Here is a 19870-nt window from a genome sequence, read left to right as displayed (position 1 = left end):
CAAAACAGCTTCAATAACTAAATTTAATATTTGATAAATAAATAAATATTTATGTTATATATATTTATTCATATTTATGTATTTATTCTATGTTTGTTTTAAATGTGGAGATCGTTTATTAATAAACACCATTTTAACACCATTGTCAATGTTTACAAACAGTCAAATCACCCAAAACATCCAAAATCACAATAAATCAAAGTTAAATTAAATAAAACAGATTGTTTTCTTTTTCTTTTATTTTGACACTTTAAACATTCAAACTGTGCAAATAAATCAAAAGGAGTCGAAATGAGACGAAGAAAACCTCCGAAACCACAGAGGAGCTCAGCAGACTGGGACCTTATACTGGGAACTCATGGGACCTTATACTGGGAACTCATGGGACCTTATACTGGGAACTCATGGGACCTTATACTGGGAACTCATGGGACCTTATACTGGGAACTCATGGGACCTTATACTGGGAACTCACACTGGGAACTCATGGGACCTTATACTGGGAACTCATGGGACCTTATACTGGGAACTCATGGGACCTTATACTGGGAACTCATGGGACCTTATACTGGGAACTCACACTGGGAACTCATGGGACCTTATACTGGGAACTCACACTGGGAACTCATACTGGGACCTTACACTTGGAACTCATACTGGGAACTCACACTTGGAACTCACACTGGGAACTTATACTGGGAACTTATACTGGGAACTCATACTGGGAACTCATACTGGGAACTCATACTGGGAACTCATACTGGGAACTCACACTGGGAACTCACACTGGGAACTTATACTGGGAACTCATACTGGGAACTCATACTGGGAACTCATACTGGGAACTCATACTGGGGACTCATACTGGGAACTCATACTGGGAACTCATACTGGGACCTCCTACTGGGAACTCATACTGGGACCTTATACTGGGAACTCATACTGGGAACTCATACTGGGACCTCATACTGGGAACTCATACTGGGAACTCATACTGGGAACTCACACTGGGAACTCACACTGGGAACTCACACTGGGAACTCACACTGGGAACTCACACTTGGAACTGACACTTGGAACTGACACTTGGAACTCACACTGGGAACTCATACTGGGAACTTATACTGGGAACTTATACTGGGAACTCATACTGGCAACTCATACTGGCAACTCATACTGGGAACTTATACTGGGAACATACATCTTGGAGCTTATACTGGGAACTCACACTGGGAACTCATACTGGGACCTTATACTGGGAACTCATACTGGGACACACTGGGAACTTATACTGGGACCTTATACTGGGAACTTATACTGGGAACTCATACTGGGACCTTATACTATGACATACTGGGACCGTATACTATGACTGGGAACTTATACTGGGACATACTGGGAACTTATACTGGGACCTTATACTATGACATACTGGGACCTTATACTGTGACTGGGACCTTATACTATGACATACTGGGAACTTACACTGGGACCTTATACTATGACTGGGAACATATACTGGGACCTTATACTATGACATACTGGGACCTTATACTATGACTGGGACCTTATACAATGACATACTGGGACATACTGGGAACTTATAGTGGGACATACTGGGAACTTATACTGGGACAAACTGAGAACTTATACTGGCAACTAGGAATTGTTCTGCAGACACTTTTGGATTGTGTGTCTTGTTTAAATTAATTTCCATACTTGGGTTCATTCAGGTTCTACTCACACTTACAGGTCTTCACTGGTTTGTACTGGGTCTAAACAGGTCTTACTCAGTCCTTTGTGAGACTCTTCTGGTCTTACTAGTTTTTAATGGTTCATATTACATGTAAATGGTTTGCACTGGGTACATTTTAATGTAAAGGTTTTCATACTGGATCCTGCTGGTCTGCACTGGTCTGCTGAGCTACTCTGTGGCTGCAGTGGATTTCCCAGCATACTTTGGTAAACAGGAAGTAAAACTTGATGCACGGCATCAGTAATGAGCAGCAACAATGTCCTCGCTGTGGCGGCCATGTTGGCTCTGAATAACACCATGGTGATGTCATGGCAACACAAATCCATTCACACACACACACACACACACACACACACACACATCGAGTTCTTTAGTCCATCAGCCAATCAAAAGAAGACCCGTCCTCCGGTCTCTGTAATGTTCACTCTGATTGGCTGCTTCCTGTATGTTCCTTCTTCTTCTCTTCTGGCGTCGTCGTCGCTCTTAGATAGGCACGACTCCTTCATTGTCACTGATCCTTCCCATCATCCACTGGGCGTAGACAGGTGAGCAGATCTTAGACCAGCACGGCCAGAGAGTTCGTAACATCACGGGTCAGGAAGGTCAGAGGTATCCACTGTAACCTGCCAAACCAATCAACACAGATATTGATCAATATGGAAACCAAACACACAGTCCCATAACCTCGAGGGTTAGTAAACTAGTTCACTGGTTCCCAAACCTCTGCAGCTAGTCCCCACACCTCTGCAGCTAGTCCCCACACCTCTGCAGCTAGTCCCCACACCTCTGCAGCTAGTCCCCAAAGCCCTGCAACTAGTCCCCAAAGCCCTGCAACTAGTCCCCACACCTCTGCAGCTAGTCCCCACACCTCTGCAGCTAGTCCCCACACCTCTGCAGCTAGTCCCCAAACCTCTGCAGCTAGTCCCCACACCTCTGCAGCTAGTCCCCAAACCTCTGCAGCTAGTCCCCAAACCTCTGCAGCTAGTCCCCACACCTCTGCAGCTAGTCCCCAAAGCCCTGCAGCTAGTCCCCACACCTCTGCAGCTAGTCCCCACACCTCTGCAGCTAGTCCCCACACCTCTGCAGCTAGTCCCCACACCTCTGCAGCTAGTCCCCAAACCTCTGCAACTAGTCCCCAAAGCCCTGCAACTAGTCCCCACACCTCTGCAGCTAGTCCCCACACCTCTGCAGCTAGTCCCCAAACCTCTGCAGCTAGTCCCCAAAGCCCTGCAACTAGTCCCCACACCTCTGCAGCTAGTCCCCACACCTCTGCAGCTAGTCCCCATACCTCTGCAACTAGTCCCCACACCTCTGCAGCTAGTCCCCAAACCTCTGCAGCTAGTCCCCAAAGCCCTGCAACTAGTCCCCACACCTCTGCAGCTAGTCCCCAAACCTCTGCAGCTAGTCCCCACACCTCTGCAACTAGTCCCCACACCTCTGCAGCTAGTCCCCACACCTCTGCAGCTAGTCCCCACACCTCTGCAGCTAGTCCCCACACCTCTGCAGCTAGTCCCCACACCTCTGCAACTAGTCCCCACACCTCTGCAGCTAGTCCCCAAACCTCTGCAGCTAGTCCCCACACCTCTGCAGCTAGTCCCCACACCTCTGCAACTAGTCCCCACACCTCTGCAACTAGTCCCCACACCTCTGCAACTAGTCCCCAAACCTCTGCAACTAGTCCCCAAACCTCTGCAGCTAGTCCCCACACCTCTGCAGCTAGTCCCCACACCTCTGCAACTAGTCCCCACACCTCTGAAGCTAGTCCCCAAACCTCTGCAGCTAGTCCCCACACCTCTGCAACTAGTCCCCACACCTCTGTAGCTAGTCCCCAAACCTCTGCAGCTAGTCCCCACACCTCTGCAGCTAGTCCCCACACCTCTGCAGCTAGTCCCCACACCTCTGCAGCTAGTCCCCACACCTCTGCAACTAGTCCCCACACCTCTGCAGCTAGTCCCCACACCTCTGCAACTAGTCCCCACACCTCTGCAACTAGACCGCAAACCTCTGCAGCTAGTCCCCACACCTCTGCAACTAGTCCCCACACCTCTGCAACTAGTCCCCAAACCTCTGCAGCTAGTCCCCACACCTCTGCAACTAGTCCCCAAACCTCTGCAGCTAGTCCCCAAACCTCTCCAACTCGTGCCCAAACCTCTGCAACTAGTCCCCAAACCTCTGCAGCTAGTCCCCACACCTCTGCAACTAGTCCCCAAACCTCTGCAGCTAGTCCCCACACCTCTGCAACTAGTCCCCACACCTCTGCAACTAGTCCCCAAACCTCTGCAGCTAGTCCCCACACCTCTGCAACTAGTCCCCAAACCTCTGCAGCTAGTCCCCAAACCTCTCCAACTCGTGCCCAAACCTCTGCAACTAGTCCCCAAACCTCTGCAGCTAGTCCCCACACCTCTGCAACTAGTCCCCAAACCTCTGCAACTAGTCCCCAATCCTCAGCAACTAGTCCCCAAACCTCTGCAGCTAGTCCCCACACCTCTGCAACTAGTTCCCAAACCTCTGCAACTAGTCCCCAGACCTCTGCAACTAGTCCCCAAACCTCTGCAACTAGTTCCCAAACCTCTGCAACTAGTCCCCAAACCTCTGCAACTAGTCCCCAGACCTCTACAACTAGGCCCCAGACCTCTGCAACTAGGCCCCAGACCTCTGCAACTAGTCCCCACACCTCTGCAGCTAGTCCCCACACCTCTGCAACTAGTCCCCACACCTCTGCAACTAGTCCCCAAACCTCTGCAGCTAGTCCCCACACCTCTGCAACTAGTCCCCACACCTCTGCAACTAGTCCCCAAACCTATGCAGCTAGTCCCCACACCTCTGCAACTAGTCCCCAAACCTCTGCAGCTAGTCCCCAAACCTCTCCAACTCGTGCCCAAACCTCTGCAGCTAGTCCCCACACCTCTGCAACTAGTCCCCAAACCTCTGCAGCTAGTCCCCACACCTCTGCAACTAGTCCCCACACCTCTGCAACTAGTCCCCAAACCTCTGCAGCTAGTCCCCACACCTCTGCAACTAGTCCCCAAACCTCTGCAGCTAGTCCCCAAACCTCTCCAACTCGTGCCCACACCTCTGCAACTAGTCCCCAAACCTCTGCAGCTAGTCCCCACACCTCTGCAACTAGTCCCCAAACCTCTGCAACTAGTCCCCAAACCTCTGCAACTAGTCCCCAATCCTCAGCAACTAGTCCCCAAACCTCTGCAGCTAGTCCCCACACCTCTGCAACTAGTTCCCAAACCTCTGCAACTAGTCCCCAGACCTCTGCAACTAGTCCCCAAACCTCTGCAACTAGTTCCCAAACCTCTGCAACTAGTCCCCAAACCTCTGCAACTAGTCCCCAGACCTCTACAACTAGTCCCCATACTTCTGCAACTAGTCCCCAGACCTCTGCAACTAGGCCCCAGACCTCTGCAACTAGGCCCCAGACCTCTGCAACTTGTCCCCATACTTCTGCAACTAGTCCCCAAACCTCTGCAACTAGTCCCCAAACCTCTGCAGCTAGTCCCCACACCTCTGCAACTAGTTCCCAAACCTCTGCAACTAGTCCCCAGACCTCTGCAACTAGTCCCCAAACCTCTGCAACTAGTCCCCAAACCTCTGCAACTAGTCCCCAGACCTCTACAACTAGTCCCCATACTTCTGCAACTAGTCCCCAGACCTCTGCAACTAGGCCCCAGACCTCTGCAACTAGGCCCCAGACCTCTGCAACTAGGCCCCAGACCTCTGCAACTTGTCCCCATACTTCTGCAACTAGTCCCCAAACCTCTGCAACTAGTCCCCAGACCTCTGCAACTAGTCCCCAGACTTCTGCAACTAGTCCCCAGACCTCTGCAACTAGTCCCCAGACTTCTGCAACTAGTCCCCAGACTTATGCAACTAGTCGCCATACTTCTGCAACTAGTCCCCAAACCTCTGCAACTAGTCCCCAGACCTCTGCAACTAGTCCCCAGACCTCTGCAACTAGTCCCCAGACTTCTGCAACTAGTCCCCAGACTTATGCAACTAGTCCCCATACTTATGCAACTAGTCCCCAGACTTATGCAACTAGTCCCCAAACCTCTGCAACTAGTCCCCAGACCTCTGCAACTAGTCCCCATACTTCTGCAACTAGTCCCCAAACCTCTGCAACTAGTCCCCAGACCTCTGCAACTAGTCCCCAGACCTCTGCAGCTTGTCCCTAGATCTCCACAACTAATCCTCAGTTCTCTAAAACGTGTGCTCAGATTTCTGCAACTAGTGCCCAGACCCAGAGTTGTGTATCATCACCTTGATGAAGATGGTGTCATCCTTGATGTAGCTGCCAGTCTCCAGGACACTCTGAGAAACAAACAGAGGACAGCCAGAGGCAATGTTCATCTCTGCTGCAGGACGTCTGAAGCTGCTGCTGTTTGGATCAGGCTTAAAGGCGTCCCCCAAGTGTTTCCTCGACGGACCCTGGTCCATCAGCATCAGAGTCACCTATCAGACAAACAGAAAGATCAACAAAAAGACAGACAGAAGGTTTCACTTGTTTGAATCCAAAAGATTTTGAAATACAGATTGGTTCACTGATACAACATGTAAGAAATTTGAGCAAAGAACTGTGTGTTCAGCAGATATAATAAAAGTGATTAATCATTCATAATTAAGAATTCATAATTAGTCATAATCATAAGTGTTTTGGAAATGCATAATTAAATAAACATAAAGTGTTTTGGGATAAGCAGCTAGAAGTAGAATTTGAGACATGAAGCTTATGCCAAAGTTGCAAGAAGTTGAACTTTTATACTGAAGGATTATCATAGAAGGGATTGAGCAATAACTGACAGTCATTGAATGTGTTAGGAACTCAGGGAAAGAGAGACTTGAAGACAGGCGTTTACAGAAGTGCACAGGGAAGTTAGCTAATAGGAATTGGGATAGACGGAAGGGGAGGAGTTTCGAACGGATATGAGGGCGGGATCTAGAAAGCCTTTTCTCTCTGTTAATTACGCCCCCAGGGAACGGACGTGTTTTCCCTGAGGAGCGAGGAGAGTTTTTGCACCGGGTGGGTAATATTGTGATATTTCATAGGAGTAATGTACTCCATTGTAAAACTGTAATCGTACTTGCATCAGTGGGATTAAAATCCTTTTTGACGGTAAACCAGTTTCGGTAACGTTTTTAGCGCCGTGTGACTGTGAAGCTAACAGTCCACGTGTGCTGGCCTGCTCCCGATGGGGTGAGATTCCGCCCCCACAAACACCTTGTATCTTATAATCCTTCAGTAAACAGGGCAGTAACTAGTCAGTACCTTCTGTTTGAAGGGCCAGGGCAGCAGGGCGTCGTACTCGCCTCTCATCACCACGAAGAACAGTGACAGGTGCGTCCCCTTGCCCATGCCGTCACCGTTCAGGTAGACACGGGCGCACATCTTGTACCCGAAGTATCCGGTGTAAAATGGCTGCGAGTACAGCGAAAGTGTCTTCGCCCCCACCGCTTCCTGTTTCCTTCTCTTGTAGTCGCGGATCTTCCAGATCAGGGTCCCGTTGTAACTCGCCGTCTCCAGTACCTGGAAACGCAGGTCCATGTCGGCTAATCGGATCTCATGGACACTCAGCATCTCATCATGTCGCTTAAGCTGATTCTCCAGGGATGCTGCAAAGATGTGAATATTCATTATTAGAGTTATTGATTAACTGTGTTTCAGTCCTGGACCTCTGAAACTAGTCCCCAGACCTCAGCAACTAGTCCCCAGACCTCTGCCACTAGTCCCCAGACCTCTGAAACTAGTCCCCAGAACTCTGAAACTAGTCCCCAGAACTCTGAAACTAGTCCCCAGACCTCTGAAACTAGTCCCCAGAACTCTGAAACTAGTCCCCAGAACTCTGAAACTAGTCCCTAGAACTCTGAAACTAGTCCCCAGAACTCTGAAACTAGTCCCTAGAACTCTGAAACTAGTCCCCAGACCTCAGCAACTAGTCCCCAGACCTCTGAAACTAGTCCCCAGACCTCAGCTACTAGTCCCCAGACCTCAGCAACTAGTCCCCAGACCTCAGCAACTAGTCCCCAGACCTCAGCAACTAGTCCCCAGACCTCAGCAACTAGTCCCCAGACCTCAGCAACTAGTCCCCAGACCTCAGCAACTAGACCCCATTCCTCTGAAACTAGTCCCCAGACCTCAGCTACTAGTCCCCAGACCTCTGAAACTAGTCCCCAGACCTCTGAAACTAGTCCCCAGAACTCTGAAACTAGTCCCCAGAACTCTGAAACTAGTCCCTAGAACTCTGAAACTAGTCCCCAGAACTCTGAAACGAGTCCCTAGAACTCTGAAACTAGTCCCCAGACCTCTGCCACTAGTCCCCAGACCTCTGAAACTAGTCCCCAGAACTCTGAAACTAGTCCCCAGAACTCTGAAACTAGTCCCTAGAACTCTGAAACTAGTCCCCAGAACTCTGAAACTAGTCCCTAGAACTCTGAAACTAGTCCCCAGACCTCAGCAACTAGTCCCCAGACCTCTGAAACTAGTCCCCAGACCTCAGCTACTAGTCCCCAGACCTCAGCAACTAGTCCCCAGACCTCAGCAACTAGTCCCCAGACCTCTGAAACTAGTCCCCAGACCTCAGCAACTAGTCCCCAGACCTCAGCAACTAGACCCCATTCCTCTGAAACTAGTCCCCATTCCTCTGAAACTAGTCCCCAGACCTCTGAAACTAGTCCCCAGTCCTCTGAAACTAGATCCCAGACATCTGAAACTAGTCCCCAAACCTCTGCAACTAGTCCCCAGTCCTCTGAAACTAGTCCCCAGACATCAGAAACTAGTCCCAAGACATCTGAAACTAGTCCCCAGACCTCTGCCACTAGTCCCCAGACCTCTGAAACTAGTCCCAAGACATCAGAAACTAGATCCCATTCCTCTGAATTAGTCCTTCGGCCTCTGAAACTTTTCACCAGACTTCTGCAACTAGTCCCTAGACCTTAGATCTCAGACACTTCTGCAAATGGTCCCCAGTCCCGTCCCCAGTGTGTGTTCTGACCCAGAGTGTGTGTTGTGGATCCAGTCCCGCTGCGTCCCCCTTGTTCTAGAGTGTTCAGTCTCGTCCGGACGGTCTCCAGCGTTCCTCTCAAGTTCTCCACCTCATCTCTGAGCACACGGAGGGAACGAAGCTCCAGCTCCACCTCCAGGAGCTTCTCTGAGTGAGAGCTCATTAGTTTCTACAGGAAGAGAGAGATGATTGTCTGTCCGGGTTCAGAAGAGGGACTGGTCAGTTAATAAAATGTAGCTGATGGTTCTGAGGCTTCACCTGCAGTCTTTGGCTCCAGTTTTGTCACAGTTTCAATCCCAGTCCCCCATAAGCTCTGCCATCACAGTGCTTATTGTTTCCACCCACATTTAAAGCATATACACCTTTATTTACAGCTGCTTCTGCCAGACAAGGCTTAGGGTCAGACTGTCTATGATGTACTACACACAGTGATGTAGACAGCACTGTGTCATTGCACACTTTCTGCCTAATCTCGTTCATCTCGAGCAGGTTGCACTACAGTCACAGTCTTTTAGGGGTACAAACAAAGCGTTCAGACAACTTTAACGCTTTCCTAATGCATTTTAAGGCCTTAATTGTGTGGGTTATTCATTTCTGCAATGTACTGATTTTGTGGGATTTCTAACACTACTTCTGTCTGTCACAGTATATGAAATGTGTTGTGTAACTATACGCCCTTGCCTTAGTAGAATTAGGTAAAAGTATTACCTGCATGGTGGCCAGTTTCTGCTCCATCTGTCGGTTCTTCTCTCTCAACTCGTTGCTCTGGTTCTCAAGTTCGGACAGTCGACTGCTGAGAGCAGGGAGCACCTTGTACCTCTCCAACAGCTCACCTTTAATATCCTCCACCTGTGGAAACGGCACACAAAGATCAGTCACAGAACCCTGTTCCGTGTTACCTCAGTCCGGTTTGCTGTGGTTACCTTGTTCTCTAACGTGGAGTTTCTGTTGAACATCATTCTCAGGTGTTCGGCTGCCGAGGTGGACTCGTGCTGCCTCATGTCCTGGTTCAAACCCTGAAGTACAAAATAAGCACATTAACATTCATACGGAGAAGAAGAAACGGAAGAAGAAGTAGAGGAAGAGGACGAGCGGTTACCTTGAAGGTGCAGCCGTAGCGGTGGAACTGACAGCTCACCTGAGCTTTGGGACAGTCGTGTTGGTGGCTGGACAGCTAAACAACACACAACAAATCAATGAGTCATCACCACCAGGTGCTGCTGCTGGGTTACACAGGTGAGATGCCTCCACAGACCTCCGGTACACTGAATCAGACTTGTTAATAATAATAATAATAATAATGTATTTTATTTGTAATGCACTTTTCATTTCTTTTTAAAAAATCTCAGAGTGCCACAGAGCCAGTACACAGTAAAAACATGGTAAAAACATAGTTAAAACATAAAAAAACTATAATAAAATAAAAACCAGTGAATGAACAGAAACACAAAAGAAATAACTGACAGGACTTGGGTCAGAAAGGCTTTCCTGAACAGAAAGGTTTTTAGGCCGGTCTTAAAGAGACAGGGTCTGTGTTGCCCTTAGGTGGTCAGGGATCTGGTCCATAGGCGTGGAGCTGCCGAGCCAAAGGCCCGGTCGCCCATGGTGCGGAGCTTGGTGCTGGGGACCCGGAGGAGCTGTTTGATGATCTGAGGGTGCGGGTGGAGATTTGGGGAGTGATGAGGTCTTGTAGGTAGGGAGGTGCGTGTCCATTTATGCATTTATGTGTGAGGAGCAGGACTTTGTAGTCAATCTGGAACGAGACAGGGAGCCAGTGTAGGGAGTGCAGAATGGGTGTTATGTGCTCATACTTCCGGACTCTCATCAGGATCCTGGCAGCGCTGCTTTGGATGTATTGCAGCTTCTGGATGTTCTTGCCAGTGATGCCAGTGAATAGTGCGTTGCAGTCGTCCAGTCTTGAGGATATAAAGGCGTGGACGAGCTTCTCTGCATCTGACGGGTTAAAGTGGGCGGAGTTTGGAGATGTTTTTGAGATGATAAAACGAGATGCATAGGTGTTTTATATGGTCATTAAAGGACAGGTGTGGGTCAAACTTAACTCCCAGATTAGTGACTGTGGAGGAGAGGGGGGTGACCTGACCGTCGAAGGTGAGATGAGTTATGGAGGATGACTGAACCTGGTGTGGAGTGCCAACAAGGAGGGCTTCGGTTTTGCTGCTGTTTAACTGGAGAAAGTTGTTGCTCATCCACGCCTTCATCTCCCCAAGACAGGAGGTGAGACGTGACATGGCTGCAGAGGGGCTTGGGGCAGTTTTGATGTAGAGCTGTGTATCATCAGCATAACAGTGGAAAGACGTCCTATGTCTGCTGATGACACCACCGAGGGGGAGTTCAATGATTCCAGCGACAGCTGTACATGTTTAAGACTTTACTCAAAACGGAAGCTCGACAATGGCTACACGTCCTCCGTTCCTCTCGAACTCAAAGCGTTCACACATACGCACTGCTTAAAAAACTCAGAACCTTAAACAGGTTTAAACTAAGTAAGGCTCGTCGTAAGGTAGTAAGGATTTTGTTGATGAGCTCGTTTAGCCTTTAAGTTGCCATCCACCTTCGCTGAGAGCCCTCAGCAGAACAAGTGCAGATGTCCTCTTCTTAGTCAAGCAGTCAGCGAGCTGGTCCTCGGAGACTGAGGCCAGACTAAGTTGTGGTTGAGTTGTTCTGTGATGCGTCCGAGTGACCATGGCTACCTCCTTCTGGCTGTCTTGGTGTGTGAGGGGGTTCACTGTTCTCCTCACCATTTGTAGGCGTCTCTTCCTCACTTTCATTTTCAGTGTCATCGTTATTCTCATTGCAGCAGGTTCTGGTAATGTATGATGTTCAGTCCCGTCCAGCTGAATGTCCCTTTCTCCCAGCACTGCTTGTGGGCTCTCTACTTTTCTAAGCCTGGAGTGATGTACGCGAACGTAAGTGCCACCATGCCTCACAAATATCACCGCACCATCTTGGCCGATGACCACACCTGGACCTTTCCATTCTGTACAATCCAGCCGTCTGTAGTAGACTGTCCCCTGCTTCGTATCGTCATCAGTGGGCCGCAGTTGTTTACGAAGGGCTCTTTGGATCCTTTCAGAGGACTCGGCTTCTGTAAACGCTCTCCTTGCAGCATGTAATGTTGTGATATGCTGGGCTGTCCAAGTACTCATATCAGTACCTTCCAGAGCTGGCGGCTTATTAGTGAGAACTGAAGGCAGATTTGTGTTTTGTCCAAATACCAGCTGGTAGGGACTGTAGCCGTGCACGGTGTGGATAGAGTTCTTTGCCATCAGGGCTCAGTCTAGGCCCATCCTCCAGTCACATCCATTGTCCTTCACTTTCATCAGGATTTCAGTGAGGGTTTGATTCTGCCTTTCCAAAAGCCCATTGCTCCATGGGCTGTAAGCTGCAGTTGTTGAAGCTTTCAGCCATGTTCCTCATGTCTTCGTTGTTGAATTCACCCCCATAGTCACTGAACAGTCTGCGTGGAGGACCATGAACACTTATCCAGCAATGTAGAAAGTGCTTCACAATCTCTTTGGGTTTCTTGGTGGTGACGATGCTCCCTGCACTGAAGCGTGTGAAGCGGTCAATTGCATGCAGATACCACACTCCCGGCTCTAGCTCATGCAAATCCACAGCTACAGTTTCATTGTAGGTTGAGGCCATGGGCAAACCCACCGCAGGCTTTGGTTTGCTATATCTGATGCACGTCTCACAGTTTTCTACAATGTCCTTAATGCTGCGTTCACAGCGGTCGCGTTGATTTTTTGACGCGCGTCGAGATTACATACAAAGTCTCTGCACAGACGCGATGAGACTGGCGCGCCGCGATTTTGCGATGGCGCGTTGGACGCGTTATTGCAGTGCGGTGGACGCGGTGGACGCGTTGGACGCCGCAAAATCGCCAACGCGCGAGTTGAAATTTTTCAACTTCAGCGACATAATGGCGTGACGCTGTGGCGCGATAGCCTATCAGCGTTGAGTTGCTCCCCCTGTCATCACTGGCTTCCTGCCGTTGTTGAATCAGGAAATAAATCCTGTAGCCGTCTGTGTTCACCCAGAGCTCTGATACCTCATATCAACAGAGACCGGACCAAACTATGTGTATACATGTGTGTGTGTAAACCATACGGTACAAACAATGAACAGACGCCGTATTTACGTCTACGTGACGTTATTGAGTGCTGGTGGAGCTGCTACGATGTTAGCATAGCCTAGCACCGATCCATCAGAGCTCCATTGAGAAGACCAGTAACCTACAAATCACCATCATTACGTAGTTATTTCGGAGTCCCTTTTGTCGGTTTATTGCCGTTGAATCACAGCCAATCAGTTTATTTTGTGTTCCTACAGCTGTAGTAAACAGCGACCGGTGGCTTGCTAGACAGTGAATACAGCTCGATACAATCCACGGAGCTCCTCTGAACGATGTTATGAACCAGACATGACGGCGTTTGGCATTCCGATGTTTGAGGGACTTCCACACCACGTACAAAACACGTACAAAACACGTACAAACACGTCCTTATTCCTTTCACGGTTGACAGCGGAAAGAAATGGCGGCCAGATGAACGGCTTCCAGTCGATAAACCACGCCCCCTCTCCGGCGCTACGAGATTTTGCGGCGTTTGGTGTGAACACGACCGGCGGCGCGTTGGACGCGATTGTGCAGTGCGTCAAAACATCAACGCGACCGGTGTGAACGCAGCATAAGGATCGTGGTGCATTCATCATCAGCATCACCTGAGCAGGCCACTCGTTTCTTCAGTCTGTCAACAGAGGCGTGTCCAAATTGCTTGTGTAGTTTCAACAGAACCTTTGGTTTTTCTTTTGTTGTCATGTTTCCTGTCGGAGTGAGAATATCATCCTCATTCTGGGGCTCATGTTCATCTGGGTTACTCACATCTCTGATGTTCACGCAGTAATGTCCTGAAGATGTTGGTTGCATTCTTCAACATCTGTCACTTTCTCATCCTCCGTCACGTTCATTTTTGTGAGGACAGTCTTTTGCTCGGTGATATGTGCTTTGGCAGACTGCACATCTTGATCTTCTCCCGTATCTGTCCAGTGGATTCGTCCCTTGGACAGCCGCATGGATCTGTGGGCTTGACCTCAGAATCAGACCGTACCTGACGTTACTTTCACGCTTGCCGGTAAACCGTGTGTAGTAGGCAGAGTCGGCAGCACCCCCCCCCACACACGGAGGTCATCAGCTCCTTCTTGTGGAGAATTATCGCCAAAGATTCTCTTCAAGGCTGACTTCATGTTTACAAACGAAAGCGCTTACCGCGTGTCCAAAGCTAACTGTTTGTCTTTAACATCGAGTCCTGCAGCATCTGGAAGCTCCATCTTGAACTTACGTATTCTGTGGTACCGGCGCTCAAACTCGACAATGTAATCGACCACGGAGACGCCATGTTCTCTTGTGATCCGGTCAAACTCTGTGTACGCCTCGTACTGGTGATCAGTTTCCACTTTCAAAAACACAGCGTCCGTTTCGTGATTAGTACATTCATTCCTTCATTGTCGTTCAAATCCTCTGCGGCAACTTCTACTGCACTTTCCCTCGCTCTTCCCGTCAGCGATAAAGCGACCGCCGAGGCCTGCTCCTTCTCCTCGAGGTCCGTCACCAGCGTCCAAATTTCAACCTCATTTTTTTTAGCTCTCGTAAGACTTCTTCTCGTCAAACGGCGGCCGAACTTTGTAATTGCCAGCCGCCATCCTCTGCTACCATGTTAATTCAATAACTCCAGCGACAACTGTACATGTTTCAGACTTTACTTAAAACTTACGCACGACATCAACAACAATGGCCACACGTCTTCCGTTCCTCTAGAAGCGTTACACAAATGCGCACTGGTAAATTCAGAGTGACTGGACGGCAGAAGACAAACTGGATCACTACCTCACTCCGGAGAAGGGAGGAAAAGGAGCAGTGGTTTGGACAGGACACTGGGAACGCTGGACACACCGTCTCTTTGTGTTTCTGGAAACAGACAGAAACTTCACTATGTTAATCATCACGACTAAAAACTTTAGACTGGACTTCAGAATGTGGACGGCAGCTTCACAGAACGATAGTGCAGTCTATGGCTGGACCATATATCCATAACATAATGTTGTTATCTTGCACAAGTGAACTTACCAGACTGCTCTAGCTGTTCCATTATTTGCCTTTACCCACTTAGATGCTGATCACTCCGAAAAGCGCCACTAAAGGTGCTCCCGCTTCAAAAACCGTGGTAAAGCTAGTCCCCAATCCTCTGCAACTAGTCCCCAATCCTCTGCAACTAGTCCCCAATCCTCTGCAACTAGTCCCCAATCCTCTGCAACTAGTCCCCAATCCTCTGCAACTAGTCCCCAGACCTCTGCAACTAGTCCCCAATCCTCTGCAACTAGTCCCCATACCTCTGCAACTAGTCCCCAATCCTCTGCAACTAGTCCCCAATCCTCTGCAACTAGTCCCCAATCCTCTGCAACTAGTCCCCAGACCTCTGCAACTAGTCCCCAATCCTCTGCAACTAGTCCCCAATCCTCTGCAACTAGTCCCCAGACCTCTGCAACTAGTCCCCAATCCTCTGCAACTAGTCCCCAATCCTCTGCAACTAGTCCCCAGACCTCTGCAACTAGTCCCCAATCCTCTGCAACTAGTCCCCAGACCTCTGCAACTAGTCCCAATCCTCTGCAACTAGTCCCAATCCTCTGCAACTAGTCCCCAGACCTCTGCAACTAGTCCCCAATCCTCTGCAACTAGTCCCCAGACCTCTGCAACTAGTCCCCAATCCTCTGCAACTAGTCCCCAATCCTCTGCAACTAGTCCCCAGACCTCTGCAACTAGTCCCAATCCTCTGCAACTAGTCCCCAATCCTCTGCAACTAGTCCCCAGACCTCTGCAACTAGTCCCAGACCTCTGCAACTAGTCCCCAATCCTCTGCAACTAGTCTCCAGACCTCTGCAACTAGTCCCCAGACCTCTGCAACTAGTCCCCAGACCTCTGCAACTAGTCCCCAAACCTCTGAAACTAGTCCCCAATCCTCTGCAACTAGTCCCCAATCCTCTGCAACTAGTCCCCAGACCTCTGAAACTAGTCCCCAGACCTCTGCAGCTAGTCCCCAATCCTCTGCAACTAGTACCCAATCCTCTGCAACTAGTCCCCAGACCTCTGCAACTAGTCCCAATCCTCTGCAACTAGTCCCCAATCCTCTGCAACTAGTCCCCAGACCTCTGCAACTAGTCCCAGACCTCTGCAACTAGTCCCCAATCCTCTGCAACTAGTCTCCAGACCTCTGCAACTAGTCCCCAGACCTCTGCAACTAGTCCCCAGACCTCTGCAACTAGTCCCCAGACCTCTGAAACTAGTCCCCAATCCTCTGCAACTAGTCCCCAATCCTCTGCAACTAGTCCCCAGACCTCTGAAACTAGTCCCCAGACCTCTGCAGCTAGTCCCCAATCCTCTGCAACTAGTCCCCAATCCTCTGCAACTAGTCCCCAGACCTCTGCAGCTAGTCCCCAGACCTCTGTAACTAGTCCCCAGACCTCTGCAACTAGTCCCAGACCTCTGCAACTAGTCCCCAGACCTCTGCAACTAGTCCCCAGACCTCTGCAACTAGTCCCCAGACCTCTGCAACTAGTCCCAATCCTCTGCAACTAGTCCCCAGACCTCTGAAACTAGTCCCCAGACCTCTGCAGCTAGTCCCCAATCCTCTGCAACTAGTCCCCAATCCTCTGCAACTAGTCCCCAGACCTCTGCAGCTAGTCCCCAGACCTCTGCAGCTAGTCCCCTATCCTCTGCAACTAGTCCCCAGACCTCTGCAGCTAGTCCCCACACCTCTGCAGCTAGTCCCCAGACATCTGAACTAGTCCCCAATCCTCTACAACTAGTCCCCAGACCTCTGCAACTAGTCCCCAATCATCCACTGCAGCTAGTCCACTGGCTTCTGCAACTAGTCCTCAGACCTCTACAGCAAGTCTCCAGAACTGGAGCTAGTCTACTTGCAGATTGGTCAGCAGTGATGTCATGAGATACCTGCAGGTCGGTCAGAGGCATCTTGGTCATGCAGAACTCGCAGCTGGTCTCTCTGTGTTTGCATTTCCAGCTCAGGTGGTCTGGAATCTCTTTCCTCATCATTCGCTCTTTACATTTACCCAACGGACAAGGAACCTCGAAGAACGGACACACATTCAGGTGGTCCTACAGACAGACAAGTGAGAGACAGAAAGGAAGACTGAGTTGTCTTGATATGATCAAACCTGGTCATCAATTGCACGTGGACACCTGGGGGTCCTTTGTTGTTTTTAGTCAACTGTTAACGGTGTTTGAGGTACACATATAGGATTTATACAGCACACTCTACAGCCAATCAAAGAGCAGGATGCTCTTGTTTTTCTTACAGGTATCTGCTGGAGACTCATCTGCTCCTCACAGCCGTTTGCTTCACTGCGACAGTAAACCTTCAGCGCCATGATCTCACGATGGCAGCAAACGTCTCTGAAGATCTGAAAAATAAACACAGTTCAGTAACTCATCAATTAATAAATGATGATGATTCATGAATTAATGACCTCTGCCCACCTTGTCTTTGAACAGAGGCTCCATGTCAGCTGGACATACCGGGGTTGGATGACTACAGGATGAAAGAGGACATTAATTCAACTGAAGAGAGAGAGAAAGGTTGACAACCTGCTGGTCAGAGCATGAACTGCAACCTCCACCTGTTACATGACATTCAATGGACAGAAACTTTTGTCCTAAACAACTTACAATAAGTGCATTCAAATCATAACAGGGAGTATATCACTGAGAACAAACAATTGATAAGTGTGTTCAGTACGTGTTCAGTACGTGTATAGTACGTGTTTATTACGTGTTTATTACGCGTTTATTATGTGTTTAGTGTGTGTTTATTATGTGTTTAGTGTGTGTTTATTATGTGTTTAGTATGTGTTTAGTATGTGTTTAGTATGTGTTTAGTATGTGTTTAGTGTGTGTTTATTATGTGTTTAGTATGTGTTTAGTATGTGTTTATTATGTGTTTAGTGTGTGTTTATTATGTGTTTAGTGTGTGTTTATTATGTGTTTAGTATGTGTTTAGTATGTGTTTAGTGTGTGTTTATTATGTGTTTAGTATGTGTTTAGTGTGTCTTTATTATGTGTTTAGTGTGTGTTTATTATGTGTTTAGTGTGTGTTTATTATGTGTTTAGTGTGTGTTTATTATGTGTTTAGTATGTGTTTAGTGTGTGTTTAGTATGTGTTTAGTATGTGTTTAGTATGTGTTTAGTGTGTGTTTATTATGTGTTTAGTATGTGTTTAGTATGTGTTTAGTATGTGTTTAGTATGTGTTTAGTGTGTGTTTATTATGTGTTTAGTATGTGTTTAGTATGTGTTTATTATGTGTTTAGTGTGTGTTTATTATGTGTTTAGTGTGTGTTTATTATGTGTTTAGTATGTGTTTAGTATGTGTTTAGTGTGTGTTTATTATGTGTTTAGTATGTGTTTAGTGTGTCTTTATTATGTGTTTAGTGTGTGTTTATTATGTGTTTAGTGTGTGTTTAGTATGTGTTTAGTGTGTGTTTATTATGTGTTTAGTATGTGTTTAGTGTGTCTTTATTATGTGTTTAGTGTGTGTTTATTATGTGTTTAGTGTGTGTTTATTATGTGTTTAGTATGTGTTTAGTATGTGTTTAGTATGTGTTTAGTATGTGTTTAGTGTGTGTTTATTATGTGTTTAGTATGTGTTTAGTGTGTCTTTATTATGTGTTTAGTGTGTGTTTAGTATGTGTTTAGTGTGTGTTTATTATGTGTTTAGTATGTGTTTAGTGTGTCTTTATTATGTGTTTAGTGTGTGTTTATTATGTGTTTAGTGTGTGTTTATTATGTGTTTAGTATGTGTTTAGTATGTGTTTAGTATGTGTTTAGCATGTGTAAAGACCGCAGAACATAAACACGTTCAGGTCTACGAGAAATCAGGTACTTAGGTTTGAATTTATTCTTGAAGCTGAAAGATTATGGAGCACAAACACCTGTAAAGCATTTCCTGTCTAACAGTCTCTCTTTCTCTTACCTGAGGATGTCGTTGATGCAGCTCTGACAGAAGCGGTGTCCACATTCTGTCTGGCGGGGCTGACACAGGACCAGGCTGCAGGTCTCGCAGCAGTATTTGGCTTCTGGAGTTAATACAAAGTGATCTCTGAATCCTCCGTGAAGAGGCAGGAAACCTGCAGGGACACCTGAACACAGAGAGACACCTGAGTTTACCCTGAACACAGAGACACACCTGAGTTCATCCTGAACACAGAGACACACCTGAGTTCATCCTGAACACAGAGACACACCTGAGTTCATCCTGAACACAGAGACACACCTGAGTTCATCCTGAACACAGAGACACACCTGAGTTTACCCTGAACACAGAGAGACACCTGAGTTTACCCTGAACACAGAGACACACCTGAGTTCAGCCTGAACACAGAGACACACCTGAGTTCATCCTGAACACAGAGACACACCTGAGTTCAGCCTGAACACAGAGACACACCTGAACACAGAGACACACCTGAGTTCATCCTGAACACAGAGACACACCTGAGTTTACCCTGAACACAGAGACACACCTGAACACAGAGACACACCTGAGTTCATCCTGAACACAGAGACACACCTGAGTTCAGCCTGAACACAGAGACACACCTGAACACAGAGACACACCTGAGTTCATCCTGAACACAGAGACACACCTGAGTTCAGCCTGAACACAGAGACACACCTGAGTTCACCCTGAACACAGAGAGACACCTGAGTTCAGCCTGAACACAGAGACACACCTGAGTTCATCCTGAACACAGAGACACACCTGAGTTCAGCCTGAACACAGAGACACACCTGAGTTCATCCTGAACACAGAGACACACCTGAGTTTACCCTGAACACAGAGACACACCTGAGTTCAGCCTGAACACAGAGACACACCTGAGTTCACTCAGCCTGAACACAGAGACACACCTGAGTTCACTCAGCCTGAACACAGAGACACACCTGAGTTCAGCCTGAACACAGAGACACACCTGAGTTCATCCTGAACACAGAGACACACCTGAGTTCATCCTGAA

At 48.2% G+C, this 19870-nt stretch overlaps 2 protein-coding genes across 3 annotated transcripts in view; both read right to left on the bottom strand.

Annotated features, from left to right (window-relative positions):
* mipol1 (mirror-image polydactyly 1) overlaps window positions 1–811 on the bottom strand; it is a gene marked incomplete at its 5' end in the record, with an annotated part of 49265 nt that extends 48454 nt beyond the window's left edge. The window contains one exon of the mRNA XM_079286841.1: window positions 786–811. Within this exon, the coding sequence (XP_079142967.1) occupies window positions 786–811 (26 nt within the window). The remainder of the gene's footprint in view (window positions 1–785) is intronic.
* Window positions 222–19870, bottom strand: part of traf3 (TNF receptor-associated factor 3) — a 23961-nt gene continuing 4312 nt past the window's right edge. The window contains exons 3-15 of one of the 2 annotated variants that reach the window (XR_013772721.1): window positions 18826–18991; window positions 17336–17387; window positions 17155–17259; window positions 16790–16954; window positions 14669–14749; window positions 9863–9937; window positions 9687–9779; window positions 9472–9612; window positions 8755–8932; window positions 7032–7375; window positions 6026–6217; window positions 540–2379; window positions 222–506 (exon numbers count right to left, since the gene is read on the bottom strand). Coding sequence is in view for 1 of the 2 variants with exons in the window: in XM_079287302.1 (XP_079143428.1) it covers window positions 2344–2379; window positions 6026–6217; window positions 7032–7375; window positions 8755–8932; window positions 9472–9612; window positions 9687–9779; window positions 9863–9937; window positions 14669–14749; window positions 16790–16954; window positions 17155–17259; window positions 17336–17387; window positions 18826–18991 (1628 nt within the window). In the remaining variant the exon portion in view is untranslated. Of the gene's footprint in view, window positions 2380–6025; window positions 6218–7031; window positions 7376–8754; window positions 8933–9471; window positions 9613–9686; window positions 9780–9862; window positions 9938–14668; window positions 14750–16789; window positions 16955–17154; window positions 17260–17335; window positions 17388–18825; window positions 18992–19870 lie in introns of both variants that reach the window. The other variant, XM_079287302.1, reaches the window with a different exon arrangement.

This window comes from Melanostigma gelatinosum (genome assembly GCF_949748355.1).
Source record: "Melanostigma gelatinosum genome assembly, chromosome: 16".
NCBI lineage: Eukaryota > Metazoa > Chordata > Actinopteri > Perciformes > Zoarcidae > Melanostigma > Melanostigma gelatinosum.
Note: the sequence above shows the minus strand (reverse complement) of the source record. Positions and strands in the feature narration are given on the sequence as shown.